General features: G+C 40.6%; 1 protein-coding gene across 6 annotated transcripts in view; it reads right to left on the reverse strand.

The window, feature by feature from the left end:
- The window catches only part of KITLG (KIT ligand), a 106,803-nt gene that overhangs the window by 40,400 nt on the left and 52,491 nt on the right, over nt 1-13,912 (reverse strand). For all 6 annotated transcript variants that reach the window (XM_012159735.4, XM_012159714.4, XM_012159722.5 and 3 more), the window contains 1 exon segment: nt 8,583-8,645. In XM_012159735.4, coding sequence (XP_012015125.2) covers nt 8,583-8,645 — 63 coding nt within the window.

Genomic DNA, 13,912 nt, shown 5'->3' on the forward strand with positions numbered 1-13,912 from the left:
GGGAAAGAAGTATGTCAACACTATGTAATGTCACCCTGCTTATTTAACTTATATGCAGATGTGAAATGCAGGGCAGGATGACTCAAAAGTTGGAATCCAGATTGCCAGGAGAAATATCAACAACCTCAGATATGCAGATGATACCAGTCTAACGGTGGAAAGCTAAGAGGAACTAAAGAGCCTCTGATGAAGGTGAAAGAGGAGAGTGAAAATGATTACTTAAAACTCAACATTCAAAAAACTAAGATCATGGTGTCTGGTTCCATCACTTCATGGCAAATAGATGGGGAAATAGTGGAAACAGTAGCAGATTTTGTTTTCTTGAGTGCCGAAATCACTGCAGATGGTGACTGCAGCCACAAAATTAAAAGACGCTTGCTCCTTGGAAGAGAAGTTATGACAAACCTAGACAGCATATGAAAAAGCAGAGATATCACTTTGCCAACAAAGTTCTGTAGAGTCAAAGCTATGGTTTTTCCAGTGGTCATGTAAGGCTGTGAGAGTTGAACCATAAACAAGGCTGAGCACTGAAGAAATGATGCCTTCAAACTGTGGTACTGGAGAAGATTCTTAAGAGTCCCATGGGTAGCAAGGAGATCAAATCAGACAACCATAAAGGAAATCAACCCTGAATATTCATTGGAAGGACTGATGCTGAAGCTCCAATATTTTGGCCATGTGATGCTAAAAGCCCACTCATTAGAAAAGACCCTGATGCTGGGAAGGATTGAGGACATGAGGAGAAGGGGACAACAGAGGACTAGATGGTTGGATAGCATCACTGACTCAAAGGAAATGAGTCTGAGCAAACTCCAGGAGATAGTGACAGACAGGGAAGCCTGGTGTGCTGCAGTCCATGCAGTTGCAGAGTCAGACACCATTGAGCAACTGAACAACAATAGTCATACACTGGACTGTGAGGATGGACGAGCAAAATACACAACTCCTGCCCTCAGGGAGTTTATAGGTAAATAGAAGATTACAACTAAATACTTGCACAAATAAACAAAAGCACTACCATTCTGAGGAGTACTATTAGAAGTTTCTAATATGAGGGTATGGCTTCCTCAAGGAGAGTAAAGGCTTCCTTAAAGAAGTGAAATTGAAAATGAATTTGTCAGACAAACAACAAGTGCTAGAGAGGGTGCAGAGTGAAGGAAAGTCTCCTATGCTGTTGGTGGGAATGTAAATTGCTGCAGCCTCTGCAGAAAACAGTATGGAGGTTCCTCAGAAAACTAAAAATCGAGCTACCGTATGATCTTTAGCAATCCCACTCCTGGGCATATACCTGGGCAAAACTACAATTCAGAAAGATACATGCACCCCTATGTTCATAGCAGCACTATTTACAATAGCCCAAATAGGGAAACAACCTAAATCTCCATCAATGGATAAAGAAGATGTGGTACATAAACACAACGGAATACCACTAAGTCATAAAAAAGAGCAAAATAGTGCCGTTTGCAGCTACATGGATGGAACTTCATACCAAGTGAAGTAAGTCAGAAAGAGAAAGGCAAGTATCATGACATCACTTATATGTGGAATCTAAAATACAGCACAAGTGAACCTGTCTACGAAACAGAAACAGACTCACAGGCCTAGTGATCAGACTTGTGGTTGCCAGGAAATGGGGAGGGAATATGGGGTTGGTAGATGCAAATTATTACATGTAGAATGGATAAACAACAAGGTCCTATTGCATAGCACAGAGAACTATATCTAGTATTCTCGATTAGCCATAATGGAAAAACATATTGAAGAATGTATGTGTATATATATATATATAAAACTGAGTCATTTTGCTATATAGCAGAGACTGACACAACATTTATAAATCAACTACCGTTGTTCAGTCGCTAAGTCGTGTTCTACCCTTTGCGACCCCATGGACTGCAGCACACCAGGCTTCCCTGTCCTCTATCTCCTGGAAATAGTCAACTATACTTCAATTTAAAAAAAAATTTTTTTTAAGAAAAATCATAGAAGAAATAAAAAAGAAAATGAAAGAGGAGTTATCTAAAGAAAAGGATTGACCAGCACACTAGGTTCAGAGAAAGACTTGCAGGAAAGGAACAGGGGCAGCAGGGAACATGTGAGGCTGCAGGACTGAAGAAGAATCTGGAAAGGTGCCAGATCACCAGAGTCTTGGAGGCCATGTTTAAGGAGCTTCTTTTCCTAAAAGCAACCATTCGAAGTATATGAAGAGGAGGGATAAAATGACCAGGTGTATTTGTTTTGAAGAACCACTGTCTTTTAAAGAAGAGTTGAAATATCAAGTAATAAATCCCTTGACTGGTGAGGGATTTGTGAGAAGACCCAGAGGGGCAGACCAGCAAAAAAAGGTACGAATAGTTGAGAAAGTGAAATCGTCCAGAAGGGAGGAAGGGTGCTGCAAAGGGGAGATGGCTGGGATCCATATTTTTAGAATAACATTATGTATTGCCAATGACTTCTTTGCTTAACCTTGACTTAAAAAAAAATAAAAACTGACATGACAGTAAAGAGTGCTTCATGTAAAAATCAATCTACAAGAGAAACTTTGATGAAGAAATATATATGGTCTTCAGGTATCTTCCCAAAGACTGCTGCTTAGTAATCTTTGAGTAAATACAGATGAATAGTGGGATACCTGAACCAGGAGATTAAAACAAGCAGCACCATGGGAAGAAGATGGACACTGTGCCTCTGGGAGTGATAACCAGAGGACACATCATGCCTTAATGTAGCATCACACCTTGGGATGCGTATTCTGACAAGATGGTTGGATGGCGTCACTGACTCAATGGACATGGATTTGAGCAAGCTCCGAGAGATGGTAAAAAACAGGGAGGCCTGGCATGCTGCAGTCCGTGGAGTTGCATAGAGTCAGACAGGACTGAGTGACTGACCAACAATAACAGGCTGAAATCAGAGTGACCACAGATTACATGGTGTTTCCTCTAGAGGCTCTACAGAAGAATCCCCTTCCCTGTCTTTTCTAGCTTTCAGGGATCACTCACATTCCTTGGCTTGTGGCCCCTTCATCTTCCAAGCCAGTGGTGTAACACCTTCTCTCTGGTTCCTAAACTCCCTCTCATAAGGATTTATGTTATTAGATTGGGTCCACCTGGATATTCCCAGGATACCCTATCCATCCTCAGATCCTTAATTAAACCTGCAAAGACTCTTTGCCATGAAAGGTAATATAGTCACAGCATGAGACATCTTTGGGGGACTATTATTCTGCCGATCATACATAGTATCAAAATGCAAATCCTGATAACAGATTAGATCTTGTACCAGAAGAAAAACGTGCCGGAAAAATTTGGTAACATTGAAATACAGCCAACAGATTGAAGTATTTTAGTTACTGCTAAATTTATTCAAGTGGACAACTGTGGTTATGTAAGAGAAAATACTTAGGAAACACACACTTAAGTATTTAGGGGTAAACAGTCATTTTGTATACAACTTACTCAAGGGGTTTAGATATGTGCATACAGAAAGCAAGAATTTATAAAGCAAATGAAGCAAAGTGTTAAAAACAATTGAACCTGTATTAAAAGGTATATGGGTGAATATTCTTATAACCTATAAATTCGAAAGTATTTCAACTAAAAAGTTAGATAAAAAGTGGTTAAGTACGTAATTTAACTAAAAGCAGATTAACTTTATTATGCCAATACCACAAGCAACTCATAGTTTATATCATTTTAGAGAGGTCAGAATGACTGCAGATTCAGCAACTCTATTTCTGTTCTTTCTACATGACTAGTAAATGAAAAGGATAAGAAACATTTAGGATTTTTAGGCTAAGAATTTAAAGGAAATCCTAAGTCTGACAATATTATAGTTTCAAAGAGTTTAAACTAAAATTGGTAATTATCGTTAGATTTAAATACCAACCAGTGGATCATACCCGGCTATTTGTGAGAGACAATCTGCTGGGTAATTTTCTAAAAAGGCACTTAGAAAAGTAATCTCCCCTTTTTAGGAGTATTTAGTTGATTTTTAAAACAAAACAAAACAAAAAGTATTCTATTCTAGAGCTTTCTTCTGCCCAGTGCCTCCAGCAGAATTTTATTGGTTTGGCCCCAGAGAATATTTCTGCTACCCATTCTGGCTCCCACTCCACCCTGTATTGTTTAAAGACAAAAGATAAGGCTGCCTGGACTCCAACCACTGACAAATAAGCCTGAGCCTCTCCACTGGGAAACTCCTCTGGTCTTAGAAGAAACTAACATTTTTAAATGAAGGTAAAACAAAGCATACGAACCCCTGTGTTCGGGTTTGTTTTTCTTGCCAACTGCGGTAGCCAAGAACAGAGTTCCTCCAATTGTGCCAGGACGGTGTGCCAAGACCAAATAATAGTGGACTTTTCTCAATTACAGAAACAAGGCGGAAAAAATAGGTGGCAATGAATCCGTTTAATTTTTATAAGTTTAGCTGTTGTTAGCACCAGCCAATACTGAAATTTATGATTCAGCACAATCTATGATTACACCAGCACAGAAGAATCTATTTTGCTATTTTCAGTTTAACACATTGTTTTTCAAAGAGTTGCATGATTTCTTTAAATGAATTTGGCAATCCCAGCCTAAGTGTTTCTATAGTCAGGAACAGGGTATGTCTTTATTACTTAGATGCTTCACTGAGAACTCTTTGCCTTGCTATTAATAGATTACCACATGAAGGGTTAAGAGTCAGATGACCTAGGATTTCTTTTTAAGACTATCACTTTCTAATTGTTTAACCTTGGTCAAAATGCTTCTGGTTTACAAAGCTCAGGGTGTCATTTGTATAATAAGAATCACAGTAGCCATCCTGCTTGCATATTTTTCTAACCATCCAGGGAGATAAAAATGTGAAGTCATTTTTCAAATAGAAAAGCATTATAAAAAGGCCAGCTAACCCAACCTCGTAATTACCAGTTTTTGAACGTAAGGTTAATTGATGGATGGATGTTTGTTTCTTAAAGTGTCTCATAAAGTGCTCGCTCCATCAGTTCAGTTCAGTCACTCAGTCGTGTCCGACTCTTTGCGACCCCGTGAATCGCAGCACGCCAGGCCTCCCTGTCCATCACCAACTACCGGAGTTCACTCAAATTCACGTCCATCAAGTCAGTGATGCCATCCAGCCATCTCATCCTCTGTAGTCCCCTTCTCCTCCTGCCCCCAATCCCTCCCAGCATCAGAGTCTTTTCCAATGAGTCAATTCTTCACATGAGGTGGCCAAAGTACTGGAGTTTCAGCTTTAGCATCATCCCTTCCAAAGAAATCCCAGGGCTGATCTCCTTCAGAATGGACTGGTTGGATCTCCTTGCAGTCCAAGGGACTCTCAAGAGTCTTCTCCAACACCACAGTTCAAAAGCATCAATTCTTTGGCACTCAGCTTTCTTCACAGTCCAAATCTCACATCCATACATGACCACAGGAAAAACCATAGCCTTGACTAGACAGACCTTTGTTGGTGAAGTAATGTCTCTGCTTTTGAATATGCTATCTAGGTTGGTCATAACTTTCCTTCCAAGGAGAAAGCATCTTTTAATTTCATGGCTGCAATCACTATCGGCAGTGATTTTGGAGCCCCCAAAAATAAAGTCTGGCACTGTTTCCACTGTTACCCCATCTATTTTCCATGAGGTGATGCGACCAGATGCCATGATCTTTATTTTCTGAATGTTGCTAGTTTTCCCTAAACAAATACTTGCTGAGTGAGCAGATGATTAGATTAATTAAGGTTCAGGCTGCTATAAAATTTACATTACTATTAGGACAGACACTGACCTAGGCTTGCTAGGTCAACAAAGAGGTACATGGTTCAACAACAAGGTACATGTTCTAAGGAGTTCTAAGGAATTTAGTAGATAGTAAAGATTTTAGCAAGGACTAATGAAAAGAAATATGCCTTTCAAGAGAATGCTCTTGAAATGACAACCATACAAAGTTTGGAAGACATTTTAAGCACAAGCACTTAGTGATGTGCTTATTTAACTTATACGCAGAGCACGTCATGTGAATTGCCAGTCTGGATGAGTTACAAGCTGGAATCAAGACTGCCAGGAGCAATGCCAACAACCTCAGATATGTGGATGATACCACTCTAATGGCAGAAAGCGAACAGGAACTAAAGAGCCTCTTGATGAGGGTGAAAGAGGAGAGTGAAAAAGCTGGCTTAAAACTCAATATTTAAAAAAAAAAAAAAAACTAAGATAATGGCATCAGCCCCATCACTTCATGGCAAATAGAAAGGGAAGAGGTGGAAGCAGTGACAGATTTCCTCTTCTTGGGCTCTAAAAGCACTGTGGATGGTGTCTGCAGTCATGAAATTAGAAGACGATTGCTTCTTAGAAAGCCATGACAAACCTCGACAGAGTGTTAAAAAGCAAAGACATCACTTTGCTGACAAAGGTCCATATAGTGAAGTCTAGGGCTTCCCTGGTAGCTCAGCTGGTAAAGAATCCACCTGCAATGAAGGAGACCCTGGTTTGATTCCTGGGTTGGGAAGATCTCCTCGAGAAGGGAACAGCTACCCACTCCAGTATTCTGGCCTGGTAAATTCCATGGACAGAGGAGCCTGGCAGGCTACAGTCCCTGGAGTTGCAAAGAGTCAGACAAACCACGAGATTTTCATTTTCACATGGTCTTTCCAATAGTCACATATAGATGTGAGAGCTGGATAATGAAGAAGAGTGCTGAAGAATTGATGCTTTTGACTGTGGTGCTGAAGAAGACTCTTTAGAGTCCCTTGGACTGCAAGGAGATCAAACCAGTCAATCTTAAAAGAAATCAACTCTGAATACTCTTTGGAAGGACTGATGTCGAAGTTCCAATACTTTGGCCACTTGATGGTAGAGCTGACTCATTAGAAAAGACACTGATGCTAGGAAAGATTGAAGGCAGAAGGAGAAGAGGGTGACCGAGGATGAGATGGTTGGATGGCATCACCAATTCAATGGGCAAACTCTGGGAGGTGGTGAGGGACAGGAAGCCTGGTGTGCTACAGTCCATGGGCTTGCAAAGAATTGGACACGATTTGGCAACTGAACAACAACAATTTAGTGCCATGCTTATTAACACACTTGAACAGGTAATAATTTGGATGGATGTGTCCACAGAAAAGACTCAAAGTCAACTTGCAAGAGGTCAATGTGTAGTAAGCATTTTGGGTGTTGTAGAAAGATGTCAATTTGCAGAGCAGAGAGTAACCCAAGTGGTTTTAAATTAATTCAAAGGAACACAATACAGTAAAGTGAATCAACATGGAACATATTATGTGTCAAAAGCATTTTGCAAAATATCAGCAAGTTGTAAAGTCATATATGCATTATAATGGTATCAACATAAAATATGAAAATATGCAAAACATGGTATTATATATATATGGATGTAGAGTTTGCTATCAAAATATAAGAAAGAGTAGGGCTACTGTGGGGTTACACTCAACACAACTCCGAGGGGATGGTGCCCTCATGTCAAGCCCTGAAAACATGCATTGGAATGAGAAACTCCAGCTCAGAATACTTATTCCTAAGAGATAAGCTCTCCCTAAGAGAAAAAATGGTACTCACGGGTATAGGAGAGAGGTATATACGGGGCTTTAATTTATCATGATTCACTATTAAAAAGTACATTTGAAACCTATTTCCAGGGCAAGAATAGAGAGGGAGAGGCAGAGACTGGACTTGCAGACATGAGGGGAAAGAGAGGGATGGGGGAAAGGGTAGGATGAATTGGGAGATTAGGATTGACATATATACACTACCATATATAAAACAGATAGCTGGTGGGAACCTGCTACTTATATATAAAAGCACAAGAAGCTCAGCTTGGTGCTCTGTGATGACCTAGATGGGTGGGGTGGAGGTAGGTGGGAGAGAAGTCCAAAGAGAGAAGGGATATATGTATACGCATGGCTGATTCACTTCATTGCACAGCAGAAACAACATTGCAAAGCAATTATACTCCAATTAAAAAATACAGTTGAAACAAATATTGCAAAATGGTAACCTCTGACATTATGTGATGGGTCCACAGTCATTACATTCGTCCCTATATGTGAAATATTTCTTCATGACTTAATACTAACACTACGTCATTAGAAAATCAATGAAAATTCTTGGTTACAGTCATAAAAGCGTACCTACAATCATGGCTACATTTTTACTGCAAATTTCAAAGAATCAATCACACTGCAAATAAGTTCAGAGATAAAACATTTTGTGTTCTCAAATTAAATAGGAGACTTATATAGGACCTCTTCGGGTATGAAAGTAATTTACATAAGTTTACACTTGAGCCTTTGCTTGGAGGAAGGCTGAAAGAGAAAGAGAAGTCAGTGGCTAGCTATGAAGAAGGTGATCTTCCACGCTTTGGGAGTATGGGGGGGAGACACATGCTGAAATGTTCAAACCAAACCAAAATTTAGCAGGTGCCTGAGGAAAAAATATAAATATACAAGTCAAATTCCAAAGATACCTTCTTCAAATTCTGACAATTAGCAAACTCTTAAATGGCAGATAGTTTCCTATCTCAATATGAATGACCCCGTTTCTTTTGTCAGCTACCACAATGAAACCCAGAAATGTACAGTTTACATACCAAAACGTCCATCCCGGGGACATATTTGAGGGTTATCATATAGTCTTTTGGAAGATTTGCCACCTACAGAGACCAAAAGAGAAAAAAAAAATCTGTAAGAAAATCCATACACATCAGTTAATCATATTGTTTTTAGTGGTTTAGAGAAAAACACCTGCAAACCTAGTTTGCTTTTAAATGACCACTGATTTTCAACATTTACATACATAGTGATTTTTCATTCTTCATTTCCCTTTGCAATCAAAAGCACTCTCCAGAAATGAAGTAATAATACAAATCTTTTTTCACTCCAAATTCAGTTATGGGTGGCTAACTATAATCTACTGAGTTTGGAAACATGATTTGAATTTCAGCTTCCATCTGTGGTCTTGGAATTTCCCTTCAGGACTATTTTCCTATTTATTCCTCCGAAGGATCAGTAACACGGTGTATTTTTCTCGTAAGTGGTCCTCCAAATGATGCATCAACGGCACCAGGGAACCTGTTAGAAATGCAAAGCCTCGGACCACGCCAGATCTACTGAATCGTACTAAGCAAGTCCTCCAGGTGATTCTGATGTGTGCTCAAGTTAGAGAACTACTGTTCTATGTTAATCCTAGAAAAAAAAGTGTGAAGTTTCAAAAGAACAATGATACTTATAAGCTGCACGTGCTTTATCAGTTAATTAATTTAGAAAGATTCAGTTTTGTGATATAACGTAACCTACTTGCCTGGGACTGAAAGTTTGAGATGCCTCAAATGTTTAACTAGCTTCTCTTAAAGACTTTCAAAAAATATCTAACCCATTTCCATCAGTCATTGTGGCATAAGTTGAACAAGCACCTGATTTAGAACCAGGGAATTTAGAAAAAATCCAAACTCGACTTTGGTTTCTCTCATCTGTAAAGTGGAGATAAAAGTATCCATGTCCTATATACACTGCCATGTATAAAATAGCTAGCTAGTGGGAAACTTCTGTATAACAGGGAGCTCAATTTGGTGCTCTGCGATGACCTATCACAGAGTGGGGATGGGGGTGAGACTGGGCAGGGGGAATATAAGCACATATATGGCTGATTCACACTTTTGTAAGGCAGAAACCAGCACAACATCGTAAAGCAGTTGTCCTCCAATTAAAAAAAGAAAAAGAAAAAGTACCTGTCTCTAAGAGTCAATTTAAGAATTTAGATGAGTGTGCCAAGCATCATAAACAATCCATATTCTTTACTGAGAGCTATACTGGAAACTGACTTCCAAGGCACAAGATCTAGTAAGTTACAGAGGTTTCGGTTCACTTGTCTCCTTTTCTACATATCACCAGCTCTGACATCTCACCCTTCTAGCACAGTTAAAATTTCCTTCTGTAGAATATGGCCCATTTATTCTATGTACAAATTGACTTAGCCCGCTGGGTCTTAAAACAATAGACAATGTAAAAAAAGTGGTTTTGCTCTATTACATCTTCAGTGGGTCTACCTGCTCTGGCAAACTCATTTTCCGCTTTACCCTATTTCTAAAATCATCACTATTCTCCATCGTGAGCTAGAACCTGGTACATATTTTCAGACTAGTTCATCTCTGACAAGACTCCCAGAACACAGCCCTTATGTTTCGTCTTGGCTTTGCCAATAGCTTCTAGAATTTGAGAACAATTTGCTGAGAAAAGAATTTAGGTAAAGGCATATGCAGTCAGAGGGGTGCCAAGGCAGTAGGTGATCCCATTATCCGTGCTACCATCCAACGTTCAATGGAACCACCTCACACTCATCTCAGCCTCCAGCCTAACACTTACCAAATACTTACCATGTTCTAGCACTGTGTTCATTATGGGCTTACGTTGTGTGATCGCATCCAACCCTCAGAATCACTTTCACATAGTATTGCTAAATTGATGAATGAAGAACTTAAGACTCAAAGAGGTCAAATAACTTGACTGAGGTCACATGACTACTACCTGTTAAGTCTGGACTAGAACTCAGGTCTCTGACAGCCACGCCTCCGTTACCTCTCAGCTCAACTACACATGGTCACCCATCTACTCTCTGCACACTGTCCTAGATATTTTCCACTTGTGAGGCTCACGAGCATCCCTCCTCATGCCACCCCCAAGAAAACAGTCAAGTCTGCACTGCTTACTGAGAACACATCTGCACTGCCACAGGAGGTGGCATTCTTCAAGTTCAGGGTGACTTTTCACATTAACATTCTTTCTCTTGGTCAAACTTCCCACCATGCTTCCAGGATTTCTTTTGTCTTGTGGATCTTCACCCCCATATTTGAAAAGCAGATGGACCTCATCATTTTATGGAAGCCCCGGTGGAAAGCAGAGCCAACAGCTTCACAGGTATAAAAGCTGGAATCAGAATGAGCAGCACCATTCTGTTTTGTTACGAACCAACCAGGTAAGTGAAAGCCATTCCAGATGGAGAAGCATGGCACGAAATGGTGGGTGTTCTGAACACAGGTGCTTGACAATCTAGCCCCCTTCCTTAAGCACAGTTAACATGATCAGAAAATAAATACAGAACTGACCAAATTAGTATTCAGAAAACTTATGATCTGAGTATGTATGTACCAAGACAGCAGAGAAAATGTAAAAGATACGCTGGCCAATTCTGTTTTATTAGTAATTGACATGTAAAAATTGCTGCAAAGAAGTCAAAGAAACCTTACCACTTGGTGGTGGGGGGGTGGGGACGGTGGAGAGGTGGGGGGTGGGGAGGTGGCAGTATAGCATAATAACTTCTGCCTTAAACTGATGTACTGATATTTAGTTTCCAAGGGAGCTGAAAAGGAATACTATTTTTGAAAAATGCTTTAAAAGTTTAAAAGGTTTTGGTACACAGTCTCTGCCACAACCAAGATACATATTATTGGGTCTATTTTACCGAACGACACATGGAGGCTCAGAGGGGTTACCTGGCATCTCGGGGTCACAGACATGAGCACACAGTGCGAGTGAGCACACAGATCCCGGCTCTGGGATTTGTGCTGGTCTCAGCAGTCATCTGTCGATCAGTCTCCACATTATTACTTTCTTGGAATGCACTGGTTCATTTCCAATCACATTTGGAAGAGAAATTAGGAAGTCAAGTTGTATATTTTTTATGGCCACTTCATGAATTATTATTTTACTTTATAAACATTCATAGTATGTTGAATAGCATCCAAAAAGCACAGATAACCTTGTGATAAATTCTCTTTCTCTTATGCATGGTGAGCACTGCAGAAATTTGATAGAGTAGAGGGAGCCTTTGGCCTGGAACTAGGAAGATAAGCTGTTCCTTCGACGCAGTTACTTTGACGAAGGACTCACAGCAGGTCCTGGGGACACACTGCTCAGGCTGGATCCAGGTCCTGCCACGTGCTAATTCAGCGATCTTGGGCAAGTTACCAAATCCTCTTTAGCCTCAATTTCCACATAGGTAAAGTGGGAATCAGAGAACTGAGCTGGTGGATTTATTAAGACTATGCAAGGATAATGTAACTTGTTTAAAATACTTATTTAGTGTTGTGGGTGAATGAGTACTTAATAATTGCAAGGGAGAGGGACATTCTAAATACAGGAAGGAAGAGACATCTGCAAAGACAAAGACATAGTAGACCAGGGACAGATCATTCAGGCTCTAGCCGGTAGGAGGTAAGAAATATGCCAGGAGACCCACATCAGTGAGGGACCTGAATGTTGGGCCACGGAGGCCAAGTGGGAAACAGTAAGGTTCAGCGGAACCAGTTCCACCACTAGAGCCCTACAAGTCACTCTTGTCTTAGGCACATTGCTTCCTTCCTGCGGAACCTCTACCCCTCATCTGTAAGATGAAGAAGTTGAAGGAGAAAATTACTAAGAATTCAGTTGGATATAACTTCCTCGTGTAAGCAGTGGTGTTACACTGAATGTGTTAAGCAGGAAGAAAACATGACAGTCAATTTAGGAAGGTTAGTTTGGAAGTACTCTTGCCTGGAGAATCCCATGGACGGAGGAGCCTGGTGGGCTGCCACCTACGGGGTCGCACAGAGTGGGACACGACTGAAGCGACTTAGCAGCAGCAGCAACAGTTTGGAAGTATGCACTGAAGCAAAGAGAGAAGACAGACCAGGGCAGTTTAGAAGACCAGTGGGAGAGTAATGAACATGCATTAAATATTTCTACAGAGATTAGAAGCTGAAAAACCAGAGACATGCTTTACATTCCAAGGAAGCATCCTGCTGGTAAGGTTATGTGGATATGGCTACAGATTTTGAAAACCTAACTGTCCTAGTAAAATAAGTTCAGGGCAAAAATTAAAAAGAAATAGAACCTAATTGATGGAAAATTTATCAAAGCTCAAATTATTCCAATGAAAGAAATGGTTTGGAGTGTGAGGATTTAAATACTGTACCAGATTAGAAAATGCATAAAACTTCCAAAACAAGTCATTTTGTGATACGATGGGATTCCCATGTGGCTCAGATGGTAAAGAATCTGCCTGGGATATGGGAGATCTGTGTTCAGTCCCTGGGTAGGGAAGATCCCCTAAAGAAGGCAATGGCAACACACTCCAGCATTCTGGCTTGGAGACTCCATGGACAGAGAGCTTGGCAGGCTATAGTCCATGGGGTTGCAAAGGGTCAGACAAAATTGAGAAACTAACACTTTCACTCTATTACTAGACAGGCCCACTTGCTATCTTTTCATTTTTTTGGTTATCTTAAGGATTGATCATATTCAGTGATACTAGGGAGAAAATGCATAAGAAAATCAGTTCAGTTCAGTCGCTCAGTAGTGTCCGACCCTTTGCGAACTGACGAATCGCAGCACACCAGGCCTCCCTGTCCATCACCATCTACCGGAGTTCACTCAGACTCAAGTCCATCGTCCATGATGCCATCCAGCCATCTCATCCTCTGTCGTCCCCTTCACCTCCTGCCCCCAATCCCTCCCAGCATCAGAGTCTTTTCCAATGAGTCAACTCTTCACATGAGGTGGCCAAAGCACTGGAGGTTCAGCTTTAGCATCATTACTTCCAAAGAAACCCCAGGGTTGATCTCCTTCAGAATGGACTGGTTGGATCTCCTTGCAGTCCAAGGGACTCTCAAGAGTCTTCAACAACACAGTTCAAAAGCATCAATTCTTCGGTGCTCAGCCTTCTTCACAGTCCAACTCTCACATCCATACGTGACTACTGAAAAAACCATAGTGTTGACTAGACAGACCTTTCTTGGCAAAGTAATGTCTCTGCTTTTGAATATGCTATCTAGGTTGGTCATAACTTTTCTTCCAAAGAATAAGTGTCTTTTAATTTCATGGCTGCAGTCACCATCTGCAGTGATTTTAGAGCCCCCCGAAAAAATAAAGTCTGATACTCTTTCCA

The sequence above is a fragment of the Ovis aries genome, chromosome 3 (genome assembly GCF_016772045.2).
Source record: "Ovis aries strain OAR_USU_Benz2616 breed Rambouillet chromosome 3, ARS-UI_Ramb_v3.0, whole genome shotgun sequence".
Classification (NCBI taxonomy): Eukaryota; Metazoa; Chordata; class Mammalia; order Artiodactyla; family Bovidae; genus Ovis; species Ovis aries.